The 23,160-nt window shown below is 38.8% G+C and overlaps 1 protein-coding gene across 1 annotated transcript in view; it reads left to right on the top strand.

The window, feature by feature from the left end:
• Positions 1-23,160, top strand: part of tube1 (tubulin, epsilon 1) — a 56,632-nt gene that overhangs the window by 29,498 nt on the left and 3,974 nt on the right. The window contains exons 8-12 of the mRNA XM_079831509.1: positions 2,556-2,728; positions 9,109-9,249; positions 11,803-11,943; positions 18,583-18,757; positions 21,663-21,843. Of these exons, the coding sequence (XP_079687635.1) occupies positions 2,556-2,728; positions 9,109-9,249; positions 11,803-11,943; positions 18,583-18,757; positions 21,663-21,812 (780 nt within the window). The 3' untranslated portion in view covers positions 21,813-21,843. The remainder of the gene's footprint in view (positions 1-2,555; positions 2,729-9,108; positions 9,250-11,802; positions 11,944-18,582; positions 18,758-21,662; positions 21,844-23,160) is intronic.

The following is a 23,160-nucleotide window of genomic DNA, read 5'->3' as shown; positions in this document are numbered from 1 at the left end:
GTGCCTTGCGCTCCGCAACAGAGCAGCTCCCATACCATACTGCCACACAGTTGGTCAGGATGCTTTCTATTGCGCAGCGATAGAAGTTCACCAGGATAGCCGAGGAGAGCTGATTCTTCCTCAGTGTCCTCAGGAAGAAGAGGCGCTGGTGAGCCTTCTTGACCAGGCTGGAGGTGTTGGTCGTCCACGACATGTCCGCCGAGATGTGGATCCCCAGGAACTTGAAACTGGAGACACGTTCAACAGCCATTCCATTGATGTGGATGGTGTCGTGTGTGCCTCTTGACTCCTTCCTGAAGTCCACGATGAGCTCCTTCGTTTTGGTGGTGTTGAGGAGCAGGTTATTATCAGCGCACCATGTGGCCAGGTGCTGGATCTCCTCCCTATAGGCAGTCTCATCGTTGTTGCTGATGAGACCAATCACCGTTGTGTCGTCCGCAAACTTGACGATAGAATTAGATCCATACACAGGCTTGCAGTCGGCGGTGAAGAGGGAGTAGAGAAACGGGATTAGCACACAGCCCTGTGGTACACCAGTGTTGAGTGTGATGGATGTGGAGCAGGTGAATCCTGAACGAACATTCTGGGGTCTGTCAGTTAGGAAGTCCAAAATCCAGTTGCACATTGAGGTATTGATGCCCAGGTCTCCAAGTTTGGCTATTAACTTGGTTGGGATGACAGTGTTGAATGCTGAGCTGAAGTCAACAAACAGCATGCGTGCGTAAGTGTTCTTATTGTCCAGGTGAGTGAGCACAGAGTGCAGTGCCATGGAAACGGCATCCTCTGTGCTCCTATTGCTGCGGTAGGCAAACTGGTGTGAGTCCAATGTGGATGGTAGAGAGTCTTTTAGGTGTTCCAGGACCAGCCGCTCAAAGCACTTCATGACGATGGGTGTGAGTGCTACAGGGCGGTAGTCATTAGGGCACCTCGGGTTAGAGTGTTTTGGCACTGGCACAATGGACGTGCGTTTAAAGCATGAAGGTACAGCTGCTTGGGCAAGAGACAGGTTGAAAATGTCTGTAAAAACCTCAGCGAGCTGCTCCGCACATGCCCTGAGAACACGACCAGGGATGTTGTCTGGTCCAGCAGCCTTGTGCGCGCTGATCCGGCTCAGTGACTTGCAGACATCTGTGGAGGAGAGTGTGATTGGTGGGTCAGCTGAGGGTTTGAGCTTGGTGGCAGTTTCTCTGTTGTCTCTTTCAAAACGAGCGTAAAAGTGATTTAGCTCGTTCAGGAAGTTGACATCAGTGGCTGCGGGGGTGGAGTGGGTGGGTTTGTAGTCACTGATGGCCTGGATGCCCTGCCACATGCGTCGAGGGTCAGAGTTGGAAAAGTGACCCTCTATCTTTAGCTTGTAGCAGTGCTTGGCCTTTTTGATGCCCCTCTTCAGGTTTGCTCTGGATGCGCTGTAGGCTTGTGCATCTCCTGATCTGAAGGCAGTATTGCGTGACTTCAGCAGGAGTCGCACTTCCCTGTTCATCCATGGCTTCTGATTTGGGTATGTGGTGATCTGTTTCTGGGTTGTAACACTGTCAATGGTGGTATTGATATGATCAAGCATTTGTGTTTTTTTTATCATTACCTTATTAGGGTGGGTGGGCAGAAAGCTTTTTTTAGCCAAGTAAGAACTAATACTACAACTAAGAAACAAATTTGTACAAGGTTGCACAAGTCAGGATTAGTCTAAAAATGCGTGTTAAACTCACAGCACACACAGGGATGAAGCGCGGCATTCTGAACAGAACCGCTGAGACCAGTGATGAGCTGCTTGCGTGAACAGTATGCATTGCTTAACTAGCCTATTTCTTTTCGTTTCGAATTGTTTTGTTTAAAAGTGGACATTTCAAGCTTTCTATACACATATTTTTCATGTCTGTGAGGCAAGTAGCCTGCTGAGTCTTGGTTTATTTATGAGACGCGCTCCAGGTCATGTGCAATGAAAGCGATCGCTCCGGCACCTTCATGTCACAATTGTTGTCTGCTATAGGCTATTTATTTCTTATTTATTATATCCCGGCAATTGGCTGACGAAACTTTGATTAAAATTAAGATACAATTTGTACAAAACGAAATTCAATTTAAAAAAGGCTTTCTACAAAACAAAACTTAATATTAAACAAAATATAATAACCACCAAACTCATTTCTGACCCACTTGCATCTTTGCACTTTTCACAATCAGATGAAATTTAAAGATAACATTATAATATTTAAACATAAATATGAAACAAAATACATTGTTTAATGGCTACAACAAGTATAGTAGGCTACAGTACAGATATTTTCAGTGAATAATGACTTAAATATCAGTATATTCCTCACACAAAGCATAAACGTCACATGGACTAGTTTTATTGTGCTTTATTGTCCTGTTTAGGACAAAAAAGCACAGCTTCTGATAACTGCAGCTTTTGCTGTGTTGAAAAGAGCTGTATCGATGTTCTTCACAACTTTTCCTTTTGTGTAAAGACATAATGGAACTCATACAGTTTTGGAATGTCATGAGGGTGAACAAATCATAACAATTTTAATAATTTTTCTCTACTATGATTCTAGTCTCTGGTGGATATTGTTGGTAAGATACAGCATATGTCCAACACTGGCAAACCAGGCTATACCATCAAGAAGAACTGTACCATCATCTCTGGACAAGGAGGGGTGGTGAAGGTTGAAAAACCTTTTGATGCCATGAACAACATTGTGGCCAATCTACTTCTTAATATCACCAGGTAATAAATCATGTGCAACAAATGGGAAAACTTGTGCTTTATGCAGTTGTGAAAGTGAAGTGAAACCTACATTAGGCATTAAAAGAGAAGTACATAATAAGCGGAATACTTTTTCACACAAAAATAATCTTTTAAAGATGAATCACAGGAATTATTTTGTGCATAATAATTGAGATGAATAGAAATTGGATGTATTTTACTCCTGATTTAGATACACCATTTATCTGGTTTGACATTAATTTTGTCGTCATTTGCTATATCAGTCAAATCAAATCAAATTAATCAAATTAAATGGTGATTCTCAAAGCATATACACTGTTTGTGCATCAATAATAACAGTTAATAATAATTTTTGGGAAAAATTGTAAAAATTGATCATTACATATTGGCCCAATAAATGACTTCCAAATAATTATCCCCATGCAAAAAGATGCATTGTACTAATCAGAGCTTAAGGTCTTCACTCAAAATTAAAAATGTATATTCACCGAACATATTTAATTGTGCTCAGTCAATCTATAAAGTCAAAGTGAAAAATCCATGTTGGCTGAACAAGTCCTACGTCCGAAAAACGGTATGCGCATGCGCAAAATGCGCTTGAAGAAAACCGTTCGTGTGGAGATTTCAAATGCGGAGTGCGGGAGCGGCAGCGCGAGCGGAGCCGAACCAGCAGGTGCTGAAGACCAAAACAGACATTCCCAAGAGAATAGAGATATTCATCTCACAAAGACGTCGGTGAGTATTTAACACTGAAATTATTCTCCAGAGTTTTGCTTTATGACCCGGTATGAAGTTTAAATTACATTTTGTAGAATCACAAGTTCATGTATTCATTGGTTTCATGCGCGTGTTTTCGTTTACCTCGTTTACTCTAATGGTAGCCAATAGTTTTATTTTCCTCTTGTCTTATATGTCTAAAACAATAGGTAATAAGTGAATTAAGTCATTTGTGTGATATGTGTGCCATGCGACCCGGTGCCGTTAGATTGCATTTGGAGTCGGCCTCTTTCAGGGCTTGAGTTATTGCCTTTTAATATCAAACACGTCAAGCTCGTGATTTTCTTATTCATCCATTCATTCGTCTCATCCTCATTATATAATGAAGTAACTTCTGTTCTGTCATTTGCCAGATGTGATGCATGGGTACTTTGTCATTAATGTTAGTTTTTATTTTTATTTGCAGGTTTTTAGCCTATCCAGTGCCGCGTTTTCTTCACCACATTAAGACATCCTGTTATGCAGAAGACTTATTGAATGTATTCAGAGTTTTTCCTTATTGAAAATAAGGTATGTTCATCAAATATCCTGTTTTGGAATTTACTTGTTAATAAAGTAATGTGATAAAATGTCAACCCTGTTGTCTGTGTTCTGTATTTTGCTTAATATATTTAGGCTATGTTTTTTGTAATTTTTGTCTTTTGGGCAGTGAGAAATAAACAATTGTGACTACAATTTAAAACATTTAATTGGACCAATCTCACAGTTTCACTGTAAAACATTTCTCCAATTCAAAATTTTCTAGTGAGCGATCACATCTAAATTTTTTAGTTGGCCAAATTGAATTTCTGTGAATTAAATGTTATCAATTCACAGAAATTCAATTTGGCCAACTGAAAAATTTCGATGTGATCGGTCACTAGAAAATGTTATATTGGAGAGGCCTGACATTTTTTACAGTGTTGGTAAATAACATTTTTGTTTATTGTTTAAGATGTTGGCTCAACATATTATTTCTAATTGAGCCCATGTTAACAGACTGTTGCCACAATGGATAAAATTCAATTCACAGAAATTCAATTTGGCCAATAGAAAAATTTAGATGTGATCGCTCACTAGAAAATTTTGAATTGGAGAGGCCTTACATTTTTTACAGTGTATGACTCCTGTACATCACTGCACTCGTCTTTACCTTGATTGCAATTCTCATCCATCAAAACTTTAATAGCAAGAAGCAGGTTTGCTTTATCTTGCTTTTTGTTCAAAATCGTAATAAAATCACTATGGGAGTCTAAAAACGTGTGCAAAACACCGGCCGTGCTGCTTTCTTCTCCTTTCAAAAAGCGACTGGGAGCGCACTCTCCCGTCCCTTGGTGTCTGCAGTTGCTAAGCAATCATGAGTCGCATTCTCCATGAAGATGAGTAAGTTTCAGCAATGGATAAATGGATTTCCAACCCTTGCATGTGCTCTGCTACTAGATATATTTATGAATAGCTATGTACAACTATCATCAGCTGTTCGTCCATTTTGGCTGAGCTTTCAATGTTGTTATGGAAAGGGTGAAGTTGGATCTTGTCACATGACCTGCGGTGCACTTGCGGCATTCTGAAAAGTTTATATTTTTTAATCTAGCTGCGGCACGGACGTGCCTGGAAAAAACGAGCATGTCTACATTTAAAATAATGAACTTGATTGAGCATGAAAAAGATGCGACGTGAACTGTAGTGTGCAATCTGAATGCAGCGCACCTGTATCTAGATCAAAAGCAGAACAGTGTCTGTTTAACATTTAACATGGAAGAAAGCACAGACAGAGGGAAAGTGAATTCAGGGCAGGGTAAGGACCAAAAAAGGAAAGATGATGTATCATTGTCAGGTAATTTGCAAGACTTCAATCTTTCACTGCAGCAAAACAGAGTATTAAGGGCCATTTACAAAGAACACATTTTTGTGGTTAAAACACGAGATTCTGGTTAAAATAAAAAAAATTACAGGCATTTGTGACCTGCACAACAAACAAAGAGTTCAAAAGTTAACGATGTTAAAGTCCCTGTAAAGGCAATTCTGAGATTTGTTTCTAAACACATTATAAATGTTAGAAATGTATTGCTGAAACACGTTACAAAGACTGTGAACTATGTAGTACTGAATTCATAAGTTAGACCGTTAAACAGTTTTTCACCGTTGCTGTGTTCAGGATTTTCTGGGCGGGGCTAAAACGGCTCAATGACGCACTGGAGCCACTGAGCATATGGCCCCTCCCCCTACACTATCATAACTGTTGATGAAGCACTGGAGCCACTGAGCCTGGCTCCTCCCCTAACACAATTATAACTAGAGCACATTTGCATCAGTTCGCCCGCTCGATCGCGAATAACTGTCAGTACTGTTAGTTACTATAGCCTACAACTTACAAAACAGCTTACAAAACAAAGAAGATGATCAAGAAGAGGTGGATTAATTTTGTGAACAGCCAACTTGATGGAGAGACAGCTTTCCCGCGAATGGGCGTGGTTTCGGCAGCGACAGCGGACACACCCCCAGCGTTTGAGTGCAGAGAATGCTGCTTATTTTTTACATTAAGTTTTTGATAAGCTATTTTATTTACTTGGCAGATTTTTTTAATGATTCAAATTTGGCTGGGTGGTTAATAACACATTTGTCTGTGGTGTGAGAAACTCAGAACACATGTTTAGTTTTGACTTTACAGGGACTTTAAACAGTAATACGTTAACAGCGTGACTGAATTTTGGCATTAATGTGTGAATTACATATAGGCTACAGTGAAATGATTGTCAATGAAAAATGACAGAATAATGATTAAATATTTAATAATGATTAAATATTTAATACAAATAAATATGTTCATTCAGATCTTATTCGTCAGGTCTCACACACACTTCATCGTGGTCACTATTTAGACGAGCACTGACACCGTGTGGTGAAATAATCACGTATGTTTATGACCCTCGGCTTATGTGGATTAAAAAACTACAAGTTCAGCAGAGTTTGTTGTAATGACACAAGAATGATCAGTTTATCTCTTCTCCTGTCTCTGAAAATGTCTGTTTTGTTTTAAATCATCCTCCAGATGCTTATTTTAAGTGTCGTTTGTTCAACTAGGTGTTAACAGCACATTGAAAACATGCATAATCGGAAGAATCGACGCACTGCTTCGACACACACTTCCGGTATTCAATTCCTCTGTGATAAAGGCCTATTGCCTGGATTTAATAAATAATAAGCAAATATAGCAGACAATGACATGGAGGCGCTGGCGCTGCGTGAACAACGGCTTAAATGAGCAACTACTAGAAAAAAAATACGTTAGCTGGGGGCAGCCCTAGCTACTTATTTCAGATAGGCCTATATTCGAACCAGCATGTCACAAAGGGCATTCTGGGTTGAGCGCATGACGCTGAGCAGAATGAGCTTTAGAAATGAACGGAATATCCAGAAAGGCGCTCTCCACTCTGGAGGAAATATTACCGCTCTTTCTACACTCACCGCAACGGTCACAATATGACCTCAGGTTTTTAAAAAAAAAAACATAATTCAACATATAAATAATACTTTTAAATAGGCCACAAAGTGTTAATTACAAATACATTACTAAATGCTAAAAATGAATAAATGTAAATTAACAAAAATTTGCATTGCATTTGCAATGTGAAACCAGGGGCCAGTTGCATAAACCGTTAAGACTAGTCTTACAAGTTAGACATACATTTTTTTCTTTAAGACTGTTCATAATTTTTTTTAAATCAGTTACATAAAAACATAGACTGGCCTAATTTGATACGAAAAGTAAGACTGAATGCCACTTGCCTAACTGCTAGTGGTTCATACTAGATCTTAAGACACTGTCTTAACATAATGGCTTAGTTTATGCAACTGGCCCCTGGGTTGCTGCTGTGGCGGAAACAGGCTTCCATTACAAATGACATAGGCTAGCAACTAAATGTCTTAAACAATATTCATTTAGAAATATAGGCACAGCTGAAATCAAATTAAAATTAATATCATATGGATTATGCTATTTTATGAAATGTCATATTATAGGCTACCATTGTATAAAAATCTTGAATTGATTGTCTCAGGTGGGAGCAGAGGTAAACTTTAAAAATTAAACCTAGCCTCTTAACTTTGATTTTACAACTAGGCTTCTGTACATATCTGCAGATTCACTCTTCTCTCTGGATATGCGTGCATGTTTGTGGGGGGAGAGAAAGAGAGAGCAAGTGCGCTCTGCCAAGTGACATGAGAAAACAGAACTTTTTTATGCATGGAATAAACACTGCCGCTTTTAAATAAAAAAGTAAAGGTATGTGTTTTGTTACTTTAGTTATCAGTAACGCAATAATGTAACACAAATGCTTTTTTTCTCGCGTGTGTTAAGTATGGAGAGAAAGGAGGAAGAAATCATGTGGTTCGCCTTACATATTTATACATATTTGTTCGCATGCATATTTATACAGGCCATATAATACCATTTATAATCACCACAAAGAGCTGTGCAAGCGTAAGCAGCGGAATTTTGTGTAGGCTAAACGACCAGCGTTTGCACGCTCTTTGCCCCTACCAAAACGCCTGCGATTTGCTGCTTTAGCTATGTGTGTCTCTCGTTGAAAATTAACCACTTGCGCTTTCCGTGTCCCTTGTGAAACTGCCTTTATATCAAAGTGCTGCCGGCCCAATTTATGACCAGCCCATCAAGAATTTTCCCGATGGCCACTCCCTGTCTGACTTGATTCCGTGATTCCGTTAATAGGGCTCTAAAATGATTTTGCAGACCCCCTGGCAACGGGTAGCGGACCCCACTTTGAAAACCACTGCTCTAGCGGTTAATAAACAAAACTACATGCGTCTTACGGAAGAACATTGTAGCCAGAGCTATTTCTCTCTGTTTATGTCTATGGAGAGTCACGAAGGTACTGGGCTACTCCGCAGCGGTGTGACCCAAACCGGTTTAAAATAGTCCGAATGTAAACACTTATTATATGTGTACCAGAGTGATTCAGGATAAGACAAAAACACTGCTTGGAAAATGGATTCATGATGTAGTCACTTATTATATACATTTTGTAAATTTTGAACACAAAAAAGGTTACGCACTGCATCTTTAGCTATATATTATGTGTGATAAAGATTAAAATCTAGAACTCATAAAGATAATCCAAATATAGTAGGCTAATACTAATTCATTTTATTAATTTTTGGGGTAGTATTTTCAGTTCATTTGACTGCAAAGAAACATCTGCAGCATGAGACGGTCTGGTAAGTGCGCATGGCTGCACTTTTTAAACCTGTTTCACCTTGTAAACAATCTTTGAAGGGTAGTCTGTTGCAGGCTTTTTTTGCACTTGCTCTGCAAAAAGCAAGGCGCTGAAGCAAAGTCTTTGACTGAAGGCATGAAAAGCAGCCGATTGCAGTACAAAATGTAAATGTTGCTCAGTGTTGATGCATTTTGGGAGTTGTACTTTTTATTCCGATTGTATTATACATCAATTCATGAAAATCGATCGGGTCACTTGCAACAGTGCGCCTACATATTTTTTCAGTCGCCCGCAGTAATTTTCGGTCGCAAATGCTCAGTTAGATTTTTTTGAGAGAGAGAGAGATTTGATCACCCCTTTAATTCGATTTTATTGCTTCTCTTGCAGTTCAGCACGTTTTGAGGGCTCTCTAAACATGGATCTGAATGAGATAGCCATGAACCTGGTACCGTTTCCGCGGTTACACTACCTTGTGTCCAGTCTAACTCCTCTCTACACACTTGCAGATGTCAACGTACCATCACGCAGGTTTGTCATTATACATTTGCAGTAATTTTTACCCAGTTTTACCTACACCTACCTTTTTCACCATCAATTCAGTACTTGCGCTCTGTTATCTGTGCGAACAGCTGCACACACAGAGAGTTGCGTTTCCTCTCCATGCGTTCGAGTGGACACATACAAAAGTATGTCATAATAACAGTCTTGCCAAACTATTTTGTAAACTCAGTCGGTTATTTCTTAATTGACCGTAAAGAGTTGAGAAAGAAATTGAATATGTATCATGATATTGGATCCATGCATTCTGTCTTAAAGTGACGGAGCAACATATAAATACCTGCTGCTGTCTAACACCAGGTTCACACCTACTCCGTTTGCAGCAGTACATATGCGGAGCGTATTTCTTTCTGTGCCCATGTGAATAGGTTACAGTCCGGCAATGCGTTCCAGGAGTGGTGCGCCTACAGCAATCTTTTATGCACCGTCTAATTTGTCTGTGCTGCACACGCTTAATTAAACTGACTGCATTGTTTGCATAATAATAAACATGTATTAAGTTCACAGTAAATGCATATCATTTAAACTCTACTGTGTTTCAGTCAATATATGGCGTTTTGCCCAGGGTAAAGCAAGGAAAACTACACATCACATTTAGAAAAACAAGACAAAACGGATGGCCTTTGTCTCTTCATGGATGTGGAAAAACAGTTCTTTATGACCTGCAGGATTTCTTGTAGAATGATTTAAATGCAAACGAAAATGCACAAGATCAGGCTGTTTTTGTCATATGTTTGTGATTTTAACATGTTTAAATGTTTTGCCACTTGCTCAAGCAAGCTATACAGTTATACAGTGTTTCATAGACGTATTCACGTTTAAACGTACTAAATTTAAACACATTATTCAATGCATTACTTGTATAAAGATTATATATTACATAATCTTTATACAAGTAATGCATTGAATAATGTGTTTCAATTTAGTAAGTTTAAACGTGAATACGTCTATGAAACACTGTATAACTGTATAGTGTACTAAGAGAATCACAATGCTAAAAAAAACATTGGTAACACTTTACAATACGGGTGCACTAATATGCATTAATTCATGCTTAACTAATAGCCAGATAATCAGATAATGCCAGATAATGACACGTTTAATTAATAGCAATTAATTTATTATTTAATCTATTAATCATATAGAATATTCATTAGTTGCTGATGCAGTAATCATTAATAAATGGGTTAGTTCTTCATAAGTCATTAACACATAATACATTAACTCGTTATTATCTGTGCATTAGTTAAAGGGATAGTTCACCCAAAAAGGAAAATTCTGTCATCATTTACTCGCCCTCAAGTTGTTCCAAACCTGTATGAGTTTCTTTGTTCTGCTGAACACAAAAGATATTTTGAAGAAAGTTTGTAACCACATAGATAGAGCAACCATTGACTACCATAGTATTTTTTTTCCTTACAATGGTAGTCAATGGTTGCTCTAGATCAATAATTAGATCAGTAATTTAGATTAAATGGTTAATTTAGTTTATTAATTAGATTTATTTCAATGTTTAGTTGAAAATTTACTGGTCTCACGGTTCGATTCATTACGATAATCATGCCTTCGGTTCGGTTCGATATCACAATGCATCACAATACATCGATGATGCACTGCATCCTCATGTATACAATTTTGTCAGTCAGTTATGTGAACTGACCCTTTAATTTTACCTGCTCAAAGAAAACACATGTTAATTAGCTGATTAATAAAATGCAGCTCATATCTGGGGTTTTCGGTGACGTGAACTCCAATAAATCTGCATATAGTGCGGGAATTGGACATCGGATTTATATCCATTTTGCGGAGATACATTTATGGGACCAAATGTAAATTAAATCGTTTTGATAAATCGGATAGATATCTGATCTGTAAAAACGCATGAAGTGACCAGGTGTAAACAGGCCCTTTTAGATCTCTAACGTTGATATAATTTGATACATTTTTGGCTGAGCTGGGTCCACCTTGGCACTGACTGGCATTAACAGCTCACGATGAAAACGGCTGACGTGGTTTCTCAAGTTAGTGGTATTATTACCCATGCACATTTTATTTGTGCATGACATGATTTACACACAGCGTGTGTGTTCTCCAGGTCGTGCTTACCAGGTTGTTCATAAAAGCCGAAATGTGTCCAGATGTCAGCTTTTAAAGTAGCTGGAGCATTTAAATTACTCGCACTCGCCTCCCTCTGCCGCGACAACGCACTACGTGACAAATGACGGCAGAAAAGCATCAGTATATTATAATCAGTTATGGTCTATTACTGAACCGATACCGAATCGTCCTCGTCTGCATCGCGATGCATCAAAGAAGCAATTCATTTCGACACCCCTACGCATTAGCATACGTATGAATGGAAGTCAATGGAACGAAAAGTGTATTGAGACAGCCTCTTTTAGAGCTCTGAACTCTGCAGGATAGTGACCCTCCAGGACTGAAGTTGAAAAACCCTGCCACAGAAGCCTTAGTGTCTTATGTCATCATCAAGTGAATAACTGAATGCTGTGCTGTGTTCTGTAGGCTGGATCAGATGTTCTCAGATGCATTCAGTAAGGAGCATCAGCTGATCAGAGCCGACCCCAAACACAACCTGTATCTGGCCTGTGCTCTTATGCTGCGTGGAAACGTTCAGCTGTCAGATCTGCGCCGGAATATTGAGCGGTTTGTCTGTCCCATAATTCAATTCTGTTTTCATAATTCTGTTTACTGTCCACATGCAGCTGGTCTCCAAGGCAGGATCCTAACCTCTTCATTGGCACTCGCACATGTTCCTCATGTGAACTGATTCCAATAAATCCTGTTTACACCTGGAATTACATCCATTATTTGTTTATTTTTGACAGAGAGAGAATAAAAGAGAATAAAAAGAAAGTCTTCAAAGTCATTTGGGTTACCAAAATGAAGGGGGGGAAAAAAGTTAGCAAGAAACTAAACATAAACATGAAATAGGGACACCCAATCTTGACGAAATCTGAACACAGGAAACGCATTTGGAGTGCACGTTATAGTTGGTGTACACAAAAATGAAAATTCCATCCTTTATAAACCCTCAGGTTGTTCCAAATCCATAAGACAAATGAAGATATTTTTATAAAACACCTGAGAGCTTTCTGTCTATACATTGAAGGTTCAAAGTTTAAGGTGAATGAACTTTCAAAGACATTGTAAAAATAATCCTGGTGAATGGAGGAGTTTAATCCAAGTCTTCTGAAGAGAAATGATAGCTTTATACACTATGTTGCCCAAAGTTTTAATACGCCTGCCTTTACATGCACATGAACTTTAATGACATCCCATTCTTAATCTGTAGGGTTTAAAATGGAGTTGGCCCACCCTTTGCTGCTATAACAGCTACAACTCTTCTGGGAAGGCTTTCCACAAGGTTTAGGAGTGTGGATTGAGAATTTCTAGTTTTAGAATTTTCGAGTTTAGAAGCGTATTTGTGAGGTCAGACACTGATGTTGGACGAGAAGGCCTGGCTTGCAGTCTCTGCTCTAATTCATCCCAAAGGTGTTCTATCGGGTTGAGGTCAGGACTCTGTGCAGGCCAGTCAAGTTCTTCCACACCAAACTCGCTCCTCCATGTCTTTATGGACCTTGCTTTGTGCACTGGTGCGCAGTCATGTTGGAACAGAATGGGGCCATCCCCAAACTGTTCCCACAAAGTTGTGAGATTGAAATTTCTTTGAAAGTTGAAGCTTCTTTATAGGGGTCATGAATTGACAAATCAGCTTTTTATACAGCCTTTGATATATAAAAGTTAATCGTGATATAAGAATATCCTGTAAGTTTCGGAGCTGAAAACTTCCTTGTCAGTCAAAGAAAAACTTTGACCCAGCAAACACACAGTCTCAGAATATGCCAACCCTTGATGTCATCGTGTGGTGAAACGCCCCCTCAAGCCCGCCCACCAACTCACTGGAGCTAAACTGATTGCGCCACCGAGCAATAAAAATGCTGAAGATATTGCACTGTGCCTGGTTGTGGAAGAATACAGTTGCTGCATAAGCTTCCTTCGGATTCTAATATTAGGAATGTGTGGTTGAACTTTATTTTTAAAGAAGATCCAGCTCACGTGCGTAAGACATTGCACGTTTGTTCGCTTCATTTCACTGCGGAATTGTTTGTAAACAAGATACAGGTCGAGACTGGATTTGCAGACATATTGAGATTAAAACACAATGTTGTGCCTTCTATATTGGATCCAACAGGAATGGTACAACATGCAAAACATTTTTTTTATATGTGATAGTATTGCATTTAGGGATGTAAACGGTTAATCTATTATAGGGTTAATTGTCGACAAGAATTTACTCGATTAAATTAAATTAATTGTCGGTTAATTGAACATTGCGAACGTGACACAAGATTCTCGTGGGCGGCAAGAGACCCGACACAAACTTGAAGCGGCAAAAAAGAAACCAAACATGACGCCGGCTTCACACCGCACGCGCAAGCAATGCGTTGGCAGGAGCAGTGCGTATGAAGAGTGGGAGCCGCGCGCGCCTGTTGTGGATTCACACTGGCAGCGTTTGTCTCACGCAGCTGAACCGCGGCTCGTGTATTGCAAATACAGACGAATATTGTCCATTATGTCACATTTTCCGGTCTTCTCCTCCGACCCCTGTCTGTCTCGTGCTTTGATTTATGATGGGCAGCATATATCTGCTGCAAATGCGACCTGTTCCCCTCTGTCTCATACAGTATATAAGCAATATTTTGCTTTTTATGTTAAAGACACTATTGATACCGTGAGAAATTTACATTCTCAGGAAAATAGCCGCTTATCAGTTAATCGTTAATTGATCGATAAGGTCAATCAACTATCGATTAATGAATTAATCGATAATTTGCATCCCTAATTGCATTGTTACTGATCGTTTGATATCTACTGATTATGTTGCGGAAGTTTTGAACATACTGATTTGTCTGCAGTGAAGTTTTGCTGATGCACATGCTTGGCTTTTCGTGGATATATCTACCGATCGGGCGGGCCAAATAATAAAAAAATAACATTCATATTAATTGCGGGTTGATGAGAGATAAATAATTGTGTTTGTTTGATAAAGACATTTTGCAAGCCCTGTGGGCGGATTCCGGTTGCCGTTTCTCCACATTGGAAGTTTTCAAAACTATCCCCCTCATGTACTGACGGGGGAGCCGAAGCTCATTATTATGCAAAACTGTTATCCAATCATAGCAGTGGGCGTTTACTTCCAAGTCTTCAGCGTTCCAGGAGAGAGGCTCAAAACCAGGGAAGAAAATAGCCTATTATTTATTCATTATGACGTTTTTGAATGTAAAAACCACGCAAACATAATAAGTTGACCTCAGACAACAGTATAAAACAATTAAAAAGCCAGTTCATGACACCTTTAAGCACACCCCCTGAAAAACAACTCCACACCATAATCCCCCCTCTACAGGGTCCGAAATTAACACCCGCCAAGTGCCAAATGCGGGTAGATTTTCCGTTTGGCGACTAAATTCAAAAGGTTATCCACCACACTGGCGGGTGATTTTCATACCAAAATAGTAATGCAATATAACGCCCGTTTCACACCGCAAGCGTGAGCAGCGCATATTTTTTTTCGCCGCCCATGTTAATCAATGAGTGCATTCACACCGGGAGTAGGAGCAGCGTGTGAGCGTCAAGCAGGAGCTTCGCGTGAGCAGCAGTGAAGCGGGGGTTTCGGCGCCGAGCCTATTTTTGCTGCTCTGCTGACGCTCAATTAAAGTGAAAGCACACTTTTGATGGACAAAATAAATATGATTTCACACAAAAAGTGCTCAAAATGCACACAAGAAGCACGTGTAGTGTGTTTTAACAAGAACTGAGTGTGTGTGTGTATATGTATATAACTTAAGTAAGCTAGCCAGCAAATATGATATATAAACTTTTTATTATGTAGGCTACACAGACAGGTCTAGGCTCTAGCACTACCCAAATCAAACAGTGCGTTTTATTTTTGTCTGCGGAGTTTGCGGCCTTGTAAACGTATCGACGTATGAATGAAACCACATGATCTGAGCTGTTTTCTTGGTTGTGTTTGTCGTTTACCATTTACATGCAAATGTTGTAGTAGCCTACGCCTCCATGTTATCAAAGTTTTTAAGACTACCAAGTTTATAAATGACCAACTTCTAAAAACAAATATAGGCTAGTTCTCTTTATAAAGAAATGCTCATGATATAAGTGAGCATTATATGTAGCGTTGGAGCCGCTGCTGTGACGCTGTACAAATGCTTCAAGTGTGAATATTCTTGCGCGTCTGCAGCTGCAGTCACTTCAAATGTACTGTTGTGAGCACTAGTTTCATGTTCACATCTATGTCTTACCATTTGTTGCTCTTTGTTTTTACTTCTATGTACTCTTATTCATTGTGTGCCTACTTGTTTGACATTTTTGCACTCTGTTTACAGAACTTTTGGTCAACTACAGTTTCTATAAGTGCTTTACAAATAAAGTTGATTACATTTTGATCAATATATAGATTTTTTTTATTATACATTTCAAATTTTGCTCTGGACAATTTTTTATGTTTGTATTCAACATAATACCTTATTATCTCAATTAAATGTACTGAAATTAATGTATATGTGACAAAAAAAGGCTGTTTATTATTCTGGCTGGTAAAAAATATGCTTGGCTGGTGGATTTTTTCATCTACCAGTCCCCGTGGCAGGTGAGCCAAAAAGTTAATTTCGGACCCTGCCCCTCTACCAAACTTTACACTTTACACAATGCAGTCAGGCAAGTACCGTTCTCCTGGCAACTGCCAAACCCAGACTCATCCATCGGATTGTCAGACAGAGAAGCGTGATTCGTCACTCCAGTGAGAACACGTCTCCACTGCTCTAGAGTCCAGTGGCGGAGTGCTTTACACCACTGCATCAGATGCTTTGCATTGCACTTGGTGGTGTAACTGTGCGTTCACACTCCCGCCGGCGAGAACGTCAAACTTCGCTCTGGCTGCCCTGCCAACAATGCTGTAGAAAGATTTGTGGACATGTTGACGTAGATCGAATGCTTGGTCTTTTTTAAACTTTATTTAAAGGGGTCAAAACAAACAATCATATTATTGGCATTTGTGCAGACTGACCACAAGTAGGGTATAACTGTATAAGTTAACCTCATGAAATCATTTAAATGTGAGAGTAAAAAAAAAAAAAAAAACAGATCGATGGAAAGAACTTAACAATTATAGTTGCATAACAAAATAATCAAATTAAAAGCCATTTGTGTGGTTTGGCTTTTCTGCTCATGGTTAAGTGCTAGTATAATTTCAACATGCAGTTTAACATTAACATTAATTTGTGTGCAGCCTACATTACAATAACTGTCCTGGTTGAAGTGCAGCATTAATGCAATTGGTCAAATCGGTGTTGTTTTGAGCTAATTAATTGCATTCCTGCTGAAAAACAAGCGTTATAGTGCGAAAATGCCTTATCAAACCCGCCACAGCAATGATCAACCTCTCCTCCATTTTGCTCGGGAAATAATGTGGTCGGAACCAAATACCAAACCAGCACTGCGCTCTCTGGAATCCTCTCTAGTGGAGCACTTCTACATTCCGATTGGTTGCTGCCGAACCATGTCATAGCTCATTACCTGTAAGTTGACCTGATTTCAACTCTCCTCAAAGCCCAAATTGTCCAAGACGCGCCGCTCTCGCCGGAGCTTGCCGCCGGCTACCATTGAAAATTAATGACTTCCAGCTACTTTGAGTAAGTAAGTAAGGCTTTGATGCAGCTGCTCGGCCATGGAAACCCATTCCATTAAGCTCTCTATGCACTGTTCTTGAGCTAATCTGAAGGCCACACGAAGTTTGGAGGTCTGTAGCTATTCACTCAGCAGAAAGTTGGCGACTTCTGCGCACTGTGCGCCTCAGCATGCGCTGACCCCACTGAGTTGCTGTTGTTCCCAATTGCTTTCACTTTGTTATAACACCACTACCAGTTATAATTAGTAGAATATTTAGCAGTGAGGAGACTTATTGCACAGGTGGCAACCTATCACGGTTCCACGCTTGAATTCACTGAGCTCCTGAGAGCGGCCCATTCTTTTCTATTCTATATTTTTCTATTCTGTTCTATGTTTGTAGAAGCAGTTTGCATGACTAGGTGCTTGATTTTATACACCTTTGGCCATGGAAGAGATTGGAACACCTGAATTCAATGTTTTGGAGGGTTGTCCCAATACTTTTGGCAATATAGTGTATATTGTGTTTATATAAAGCATTCACAGACAAATTTGCTTCATGTATTTCCCCGGCATCGAAATCGGGCACATATAAATGTCAGGAAACACAATTCATGGGTGCATGAGAATATCCATGGATCACTGGATCTTTGTTAAGTTATAAGAAACACTATATCAATTCCAACCTTTAGTTTAAACTGATAATCGTTTCCCCCATTAAATCCAGTCACACAGAAGCTCTTATGCCACTCAGTCCGACTGAGGGGTGTGTTCCGGTGGGAAAGTGACGTCAATGTATACTCTCTATACACAAGGCAAATTAGATCTCATATTTAACAATTGTTGAGGCACCAGAACCAGCATCAAACATCAGAAGGACTACCCGAAGTAAGGCCATTCTTGGCAGGGGACATGAGTGCTGAACGCCCATCGCCTGGATCTTACAACTCCGAAATCGTTGGAACAAATTTTCAAATAGGCATTATCTTTATAAATTTAAGATTTATAACACAGATTTAGGCTTTAAACAACTACATTCTCACCTGAAAACTCTTAAAACTACATTTTGTGACAACAGTAATATTTTTCAAATTGCGCTGGTTTTCTTGTCCGCCATTGACTATTGCTTGTTGGTGCAATATGCATTTTGGGATACCTGGCTGTCTCAAGTCTGCACAAGTCACCTCTTGATGCATCCTTGATAAAAGGGGCGGATTAAGAACACATCCAGGGATTTTATCTGTACTTGGCTAGATGTGAATTTTGATTTGGAACAGTCCTTGGGCAGCAACTGATGACTGCAACTTTAATGAAATATGATAGTTTCATCTCATCTCATCTTGTCTTATCCTTGACAGTTTCTGTCCAACATTTTGGCCAACTAGCGGCATTTTTTTTTTTTATTGTTGTTGTCATCGTCTATTTGAGAGACTTTGTATTAGGAGCACTACTGTGGAGCTTTAAAATGCCATCTAAGTAGGAATAGAGCTATAGTATATCTCTCTTTTAATGTAGTGATCTGTATATAATCCACAATCATTTACTTGAGTCGCTCTATTTCAAAGTAAAGAATATTCTTTTTTCTTGTTTTTTTTTTAGGCTAAAGCCCACCCTGCCATTTGTCCCGTGGAATCAGGAGGGATGGAAGACTAGCCTGTGTTCAGTCCCTCCTGTGTGTCACTCACATTCTCTGTTGGCCTTAGCCAACAACACATGCGTGAAATCTACCTTTTCTGAACTAAGGGAGCGTTTTGTGAAACTCTACCGTAGGAAGGTTTGTCCCAAAGCTCCATTGTATAGCATATCACACACGTTACATATTCATAATTGCCTTCTGTTTTGTTTTAATGCACAGACCCTAGTTTTCTCAGTAATGACAGTTTAAGGGGAAATAAATGGTTTAATGTCATGTGTTGGGCTTTTAACATAAAAAACTTTTTACTTTTTTGCTAAATTTACTTTTTTAATTTAGCATCATAGTTTTTTAGCAAACATTGCTAAAATAATCACCTGAACAAACACCTTAACTGTACTTGAAGAAATTAATAGCCCTGCTTCAAACTTGCACCATTAAATGAGTCAGTGTTGTCGCTGACAAATTCACAAAAATCTTCTTAAAGGGGCTATATGTCATTTTCATGCATTAATCGCTGTTTTTTTTTTGACAATGTGTGAACAGCTTGTAATGCAACTCAAAAAATAGTTCCTGACTTCCTAGGTTTTTTAATGAAAGCATGTAGGCAGATTTTATGTAAAGGACTCAGGACTCGGGATGTTTCTGAGTGAAAATGATCATGAAATAAACAAAGTAAACTACAATAAAGTCTGCAATGTTCCATAAAATAAGATTTCTCAATTTTGATTTCATGTTAAATTTAAGAAATGTTTTTGAGAATACAAAAATTCTTAACTTTATTCTTTAGAAAATAAGTAGAAAATGGCAGTTTAGAAGAATTGTATTTTTAAGAATGTTTTATGAATCCAGCCCATGGTCGGGATGATAGTGCCACAGGACTTAAACCTTTCGGAGTGTCTATTCACACCAAGTGCAAATAGCGTGCCTTGTTAGCTCCGCCTAACAATGCCTGGTTGTGCCAAACAACATTTAAAAAAAACTGCTTGTGATTTAACGTGATTTAACACAAATGGCTAATGGATCATTGTTTTGACGCGATCAACACTAGTTCGAATCCGCCTTTTGCAGAGCTTGCTCTTCTCTTTTTTCTCATCACAAATCGCATCGGAAAGGCATTTACTTTCAATAAAAATTAAGAAAATGTTCTAAATGTGGAAATAAAGTGCCAAACAAAATGTTTCATTATAATAAAAGCATTTATTGGGTAGGGTTAGGGGTAGGTGTAGGGAGGGCATTTAGTGTCCCTTTATGGTGGAATCCATTTAATAATTTAAATAAAAATTATAATTTACACTCTGGTATTGTTGCATTCTGTTAATGTACAACAATACTGAGGTGCAAATAGTATGTATCTGTCAAAATAAAGTATAAATTACATGTAATTACTATTAACGCATATTGCAAAAAACTGCTACTTTTTTATATGGTGTAAATAGAATATATCACTATTTTCACTTAGTAAATAGCATCTACAGCTATTTCCACTTAGTTTAAATATCATCTATCGCTAAGAAAATGTAATTTTCACTGAGTGTAAATAGAATCTAGTTGCTATTAAAGGTCCCATGGCATGACATTTTCATTTTATGAGGTTTTTTTACATTAATATGAGTTCCCCTAGCCTGTATATGGTCCCCAAGTGGATAGAAATTTCGATAGGTGTGAACCAAGTTCTGGCTGGCCTGCTCTGCCTTTGAGAATATGAGAGCTCAGACGAGCCGATCTGAAATCTTCCCTATGTCGTCATACGAGAAAAGGTTACCTCCCCTCCCCTTCCTCTGCTTTGCCCGCCCAGAAATTTTGGAGAAAATGGATTCAGTTTATCAGTCGCGATGTCAGCACAGGCTTTACAAACAGACTTTTACGATATGGATTCGACAGCACCGCCACAAACGTTATTTAAATGATTAAACTACAGAAAGCGATCAAAGAACACTCTCTTTATAATGTTTGGATCTGTCAAGCACACGTCGTGAGTATATCTGCAGTGCACACTTGTCCAAACTGCCATAATAACGAATGACACTGTTATGCTGCACAACAAAGCTCTGACTGTATTCATGTCGATGTCGTGTTTGCTGTTAGTTGTGGTGAAAGCATTTTGTGAGAGAAATAACGTTGCAATGACGAGATCACTGCATTCACGCGATCAACAAGACTGCTCATCACTGCAGCCGTTCATGTGATGGAAAAAGATCTAAAATATAATGCTATAATCAACACTTTGACTGTACGTTCATCTCGACGGCTATGATGGTAAAAAAAACGTAGTTTAGTGGGTTTAGAGGGGTTCCACATGTTACAAAGTTTGTAGAATAAGGAGGAAGAAGACAGGGTCGCGTGGCTGGACTCATGTTTATTCAGAGCTCTCAGATACAAACAAAATAAACTTGCGCTCTCAACAACTCGGTACAATAAAACTTTCTCAGCTATCTTTCCCCAGCTCTCCGTCTCTCTGCTCCACGAGTGCCCAGTCCGTCTCTCTCTCTGGACTGGCAGTGCTTGCAGAGTCTGACGGTGTCTCGCTAAACCACGCCCACCCACGCCACATAATCTAATACTCATTTCAAATGCAAAGATGTCAGTCAATCACAACAGTGGCCGTTTTCACTGAAGTCTCACAGCAGACACGCCCCTTGAAACAGAGCATTCAAGCCAGAGGGCTAATATCAGTATAGAAAAATACCTTTTATTTCTAAATTATGACATTTCATGTAATAACCATACTAACAATTTAAGTACACCTCAGGAAACTTTATAAAATAATACAAAAATCCATGCCATGATGGGACCTTTAACACTCGGTGTAAATAGCATCTATTGCAAAGGAAATCAACGTGCTTAAAGTTATCGGATAGTATTTTAAGATAAAAAAGTGCACATTTTACCCTTGAAAATAGTTGTATTGTCTCACAAACTTGTGATCGCTTAAAATTGTCATTTAAAATAAAAGCTGCATGGTTTGATATTTTGCTTCACATTAAGTGTGCCTTAAATGTCCATGTAAAGTATGTATTAATGGTGTTTTTTGTTCTCCCCTCAGGCTCACTTGCATCATTATCTAGCAGTGGATGGCATGGAGTTGGCTGGATTTAATGAGGCACTGTCATCTATCTCAGATCTTATTGAAGATTACACACACCTGGAAAGCCCTCTCATGCCCAACGCGCCCAGACTCACCATCGCCACCTGACCTATTTGTATACTAGCAAAGTCCCTTAAAGGCAAGTCATTTCAGTCAGCGGCCATCTTTGAAATGCCTCTCGGGCAGCTGTTTCAGCCTTGCAAGGATAGCTCCTATCTCTTTGAATGGGGAAACATTAAATTCTCCAAAGCTGTTCACAAAGCTCATGAATAAATTTCATATTTGAAATCACCAATGAAATCTTGCAACAACTGTCTCATCAATGTTGTTTCTTATGCTCAAAAAACATAAAAAAAGCTTCTAACAGCAGCTGCAGTGACAGTAAGACTTTACCAATCAGCGATTGGCTCTTTTATTTAGAAGGTGGCATTTATTCCACCATATTTCGCACTACACTTTCTCCCATTCTTAGTAATACACCGTCTTTAGTCTTATTCGGACGGTAATCTTTTTTCATGTGGACGTCCGTAAAAATTATTTTGCATGACACCTCAGTGATCAAACTCTTGCATTCGGAGGGCGATTTATTCATGGTGGAGAAGCGAGTTTTGTGATCCTATGGGTATGCGCTGCTCACTTGGGCAGCCGCAAGATTGTCTTCTTAAAATAAAATGTCATATGCTTGGAATAATAAGAATAAATTAATATTTAATTTAATAATAGGAAAATAATATCCTATGTATTATATGATTATTTAAATCTCCAGTTTAAAAATAGGAAGATAGACACACTATAGTTAAAATAGTTTTTTTGTCTTGTATTTTTTTCTCAAATTAAAAATGTTAGTGGAAATAAGTTAACTTATTTACATGAGGTAAACATAAAGCTGATTAGTTTATATTTTTAATGTTTAAAATTGCTGCCATTTCAAATGTTTAAGTGCTTTTATTCTCTTTCTTTTTTAAGTGGTGCTGAAATATTGTTCTGTAAATACTTTCCAGAATTTCCGTAATAAAAGTCTAAATAGGCTACAAATGCATCCAAATTACAGCGAAGCGCAGTAGTTATCATGCAGTGCTTGGCAGGGGACAAAAAGTACTTAAACAGTGAATTTTTAATTGATCTCATTTTGCAAACTCAGAGATTTCGATTTGGATGGCAATTAAGTCACCACACGATCTTGGTGTTTACCAAAAAACAGTAGGTAATTCGGCTGGTGGGAGAAAAACACGGACATTCTTGATTCGGATGGCAATAAAATCCCCAGCTAGTCCCTTTAAATGTTGAAAATACCTTACGACCCCATGAGAAACAATTACCATCCGAATAGGGTTTTGTTGTATATAAAGTCTTTGATACTAGACAAAGTGATCAAACATTTGTACATGTACTGTATAATAAATAATACGTTTCACATTTTTCAACCAATATTTTCTTAATGTAAAATGTCTTTGTT

This window comes from Gobio gobio (genome assembly GCF_949357685.1).
Source record: "Gobio gobio genome assembly, chromosome: 12".
Lineage (NCBI taxonomy): Eukaryota > Metazoa > Chordata > Actinopteri > Cypriniformes > Gobionidae > Gobio > Gobio gobio.
The sequence above is the reverse complement of the archived record's forward strand: the minus strand, read 5'-3'. Positions and strand labels throughout refer to the sequence as shown.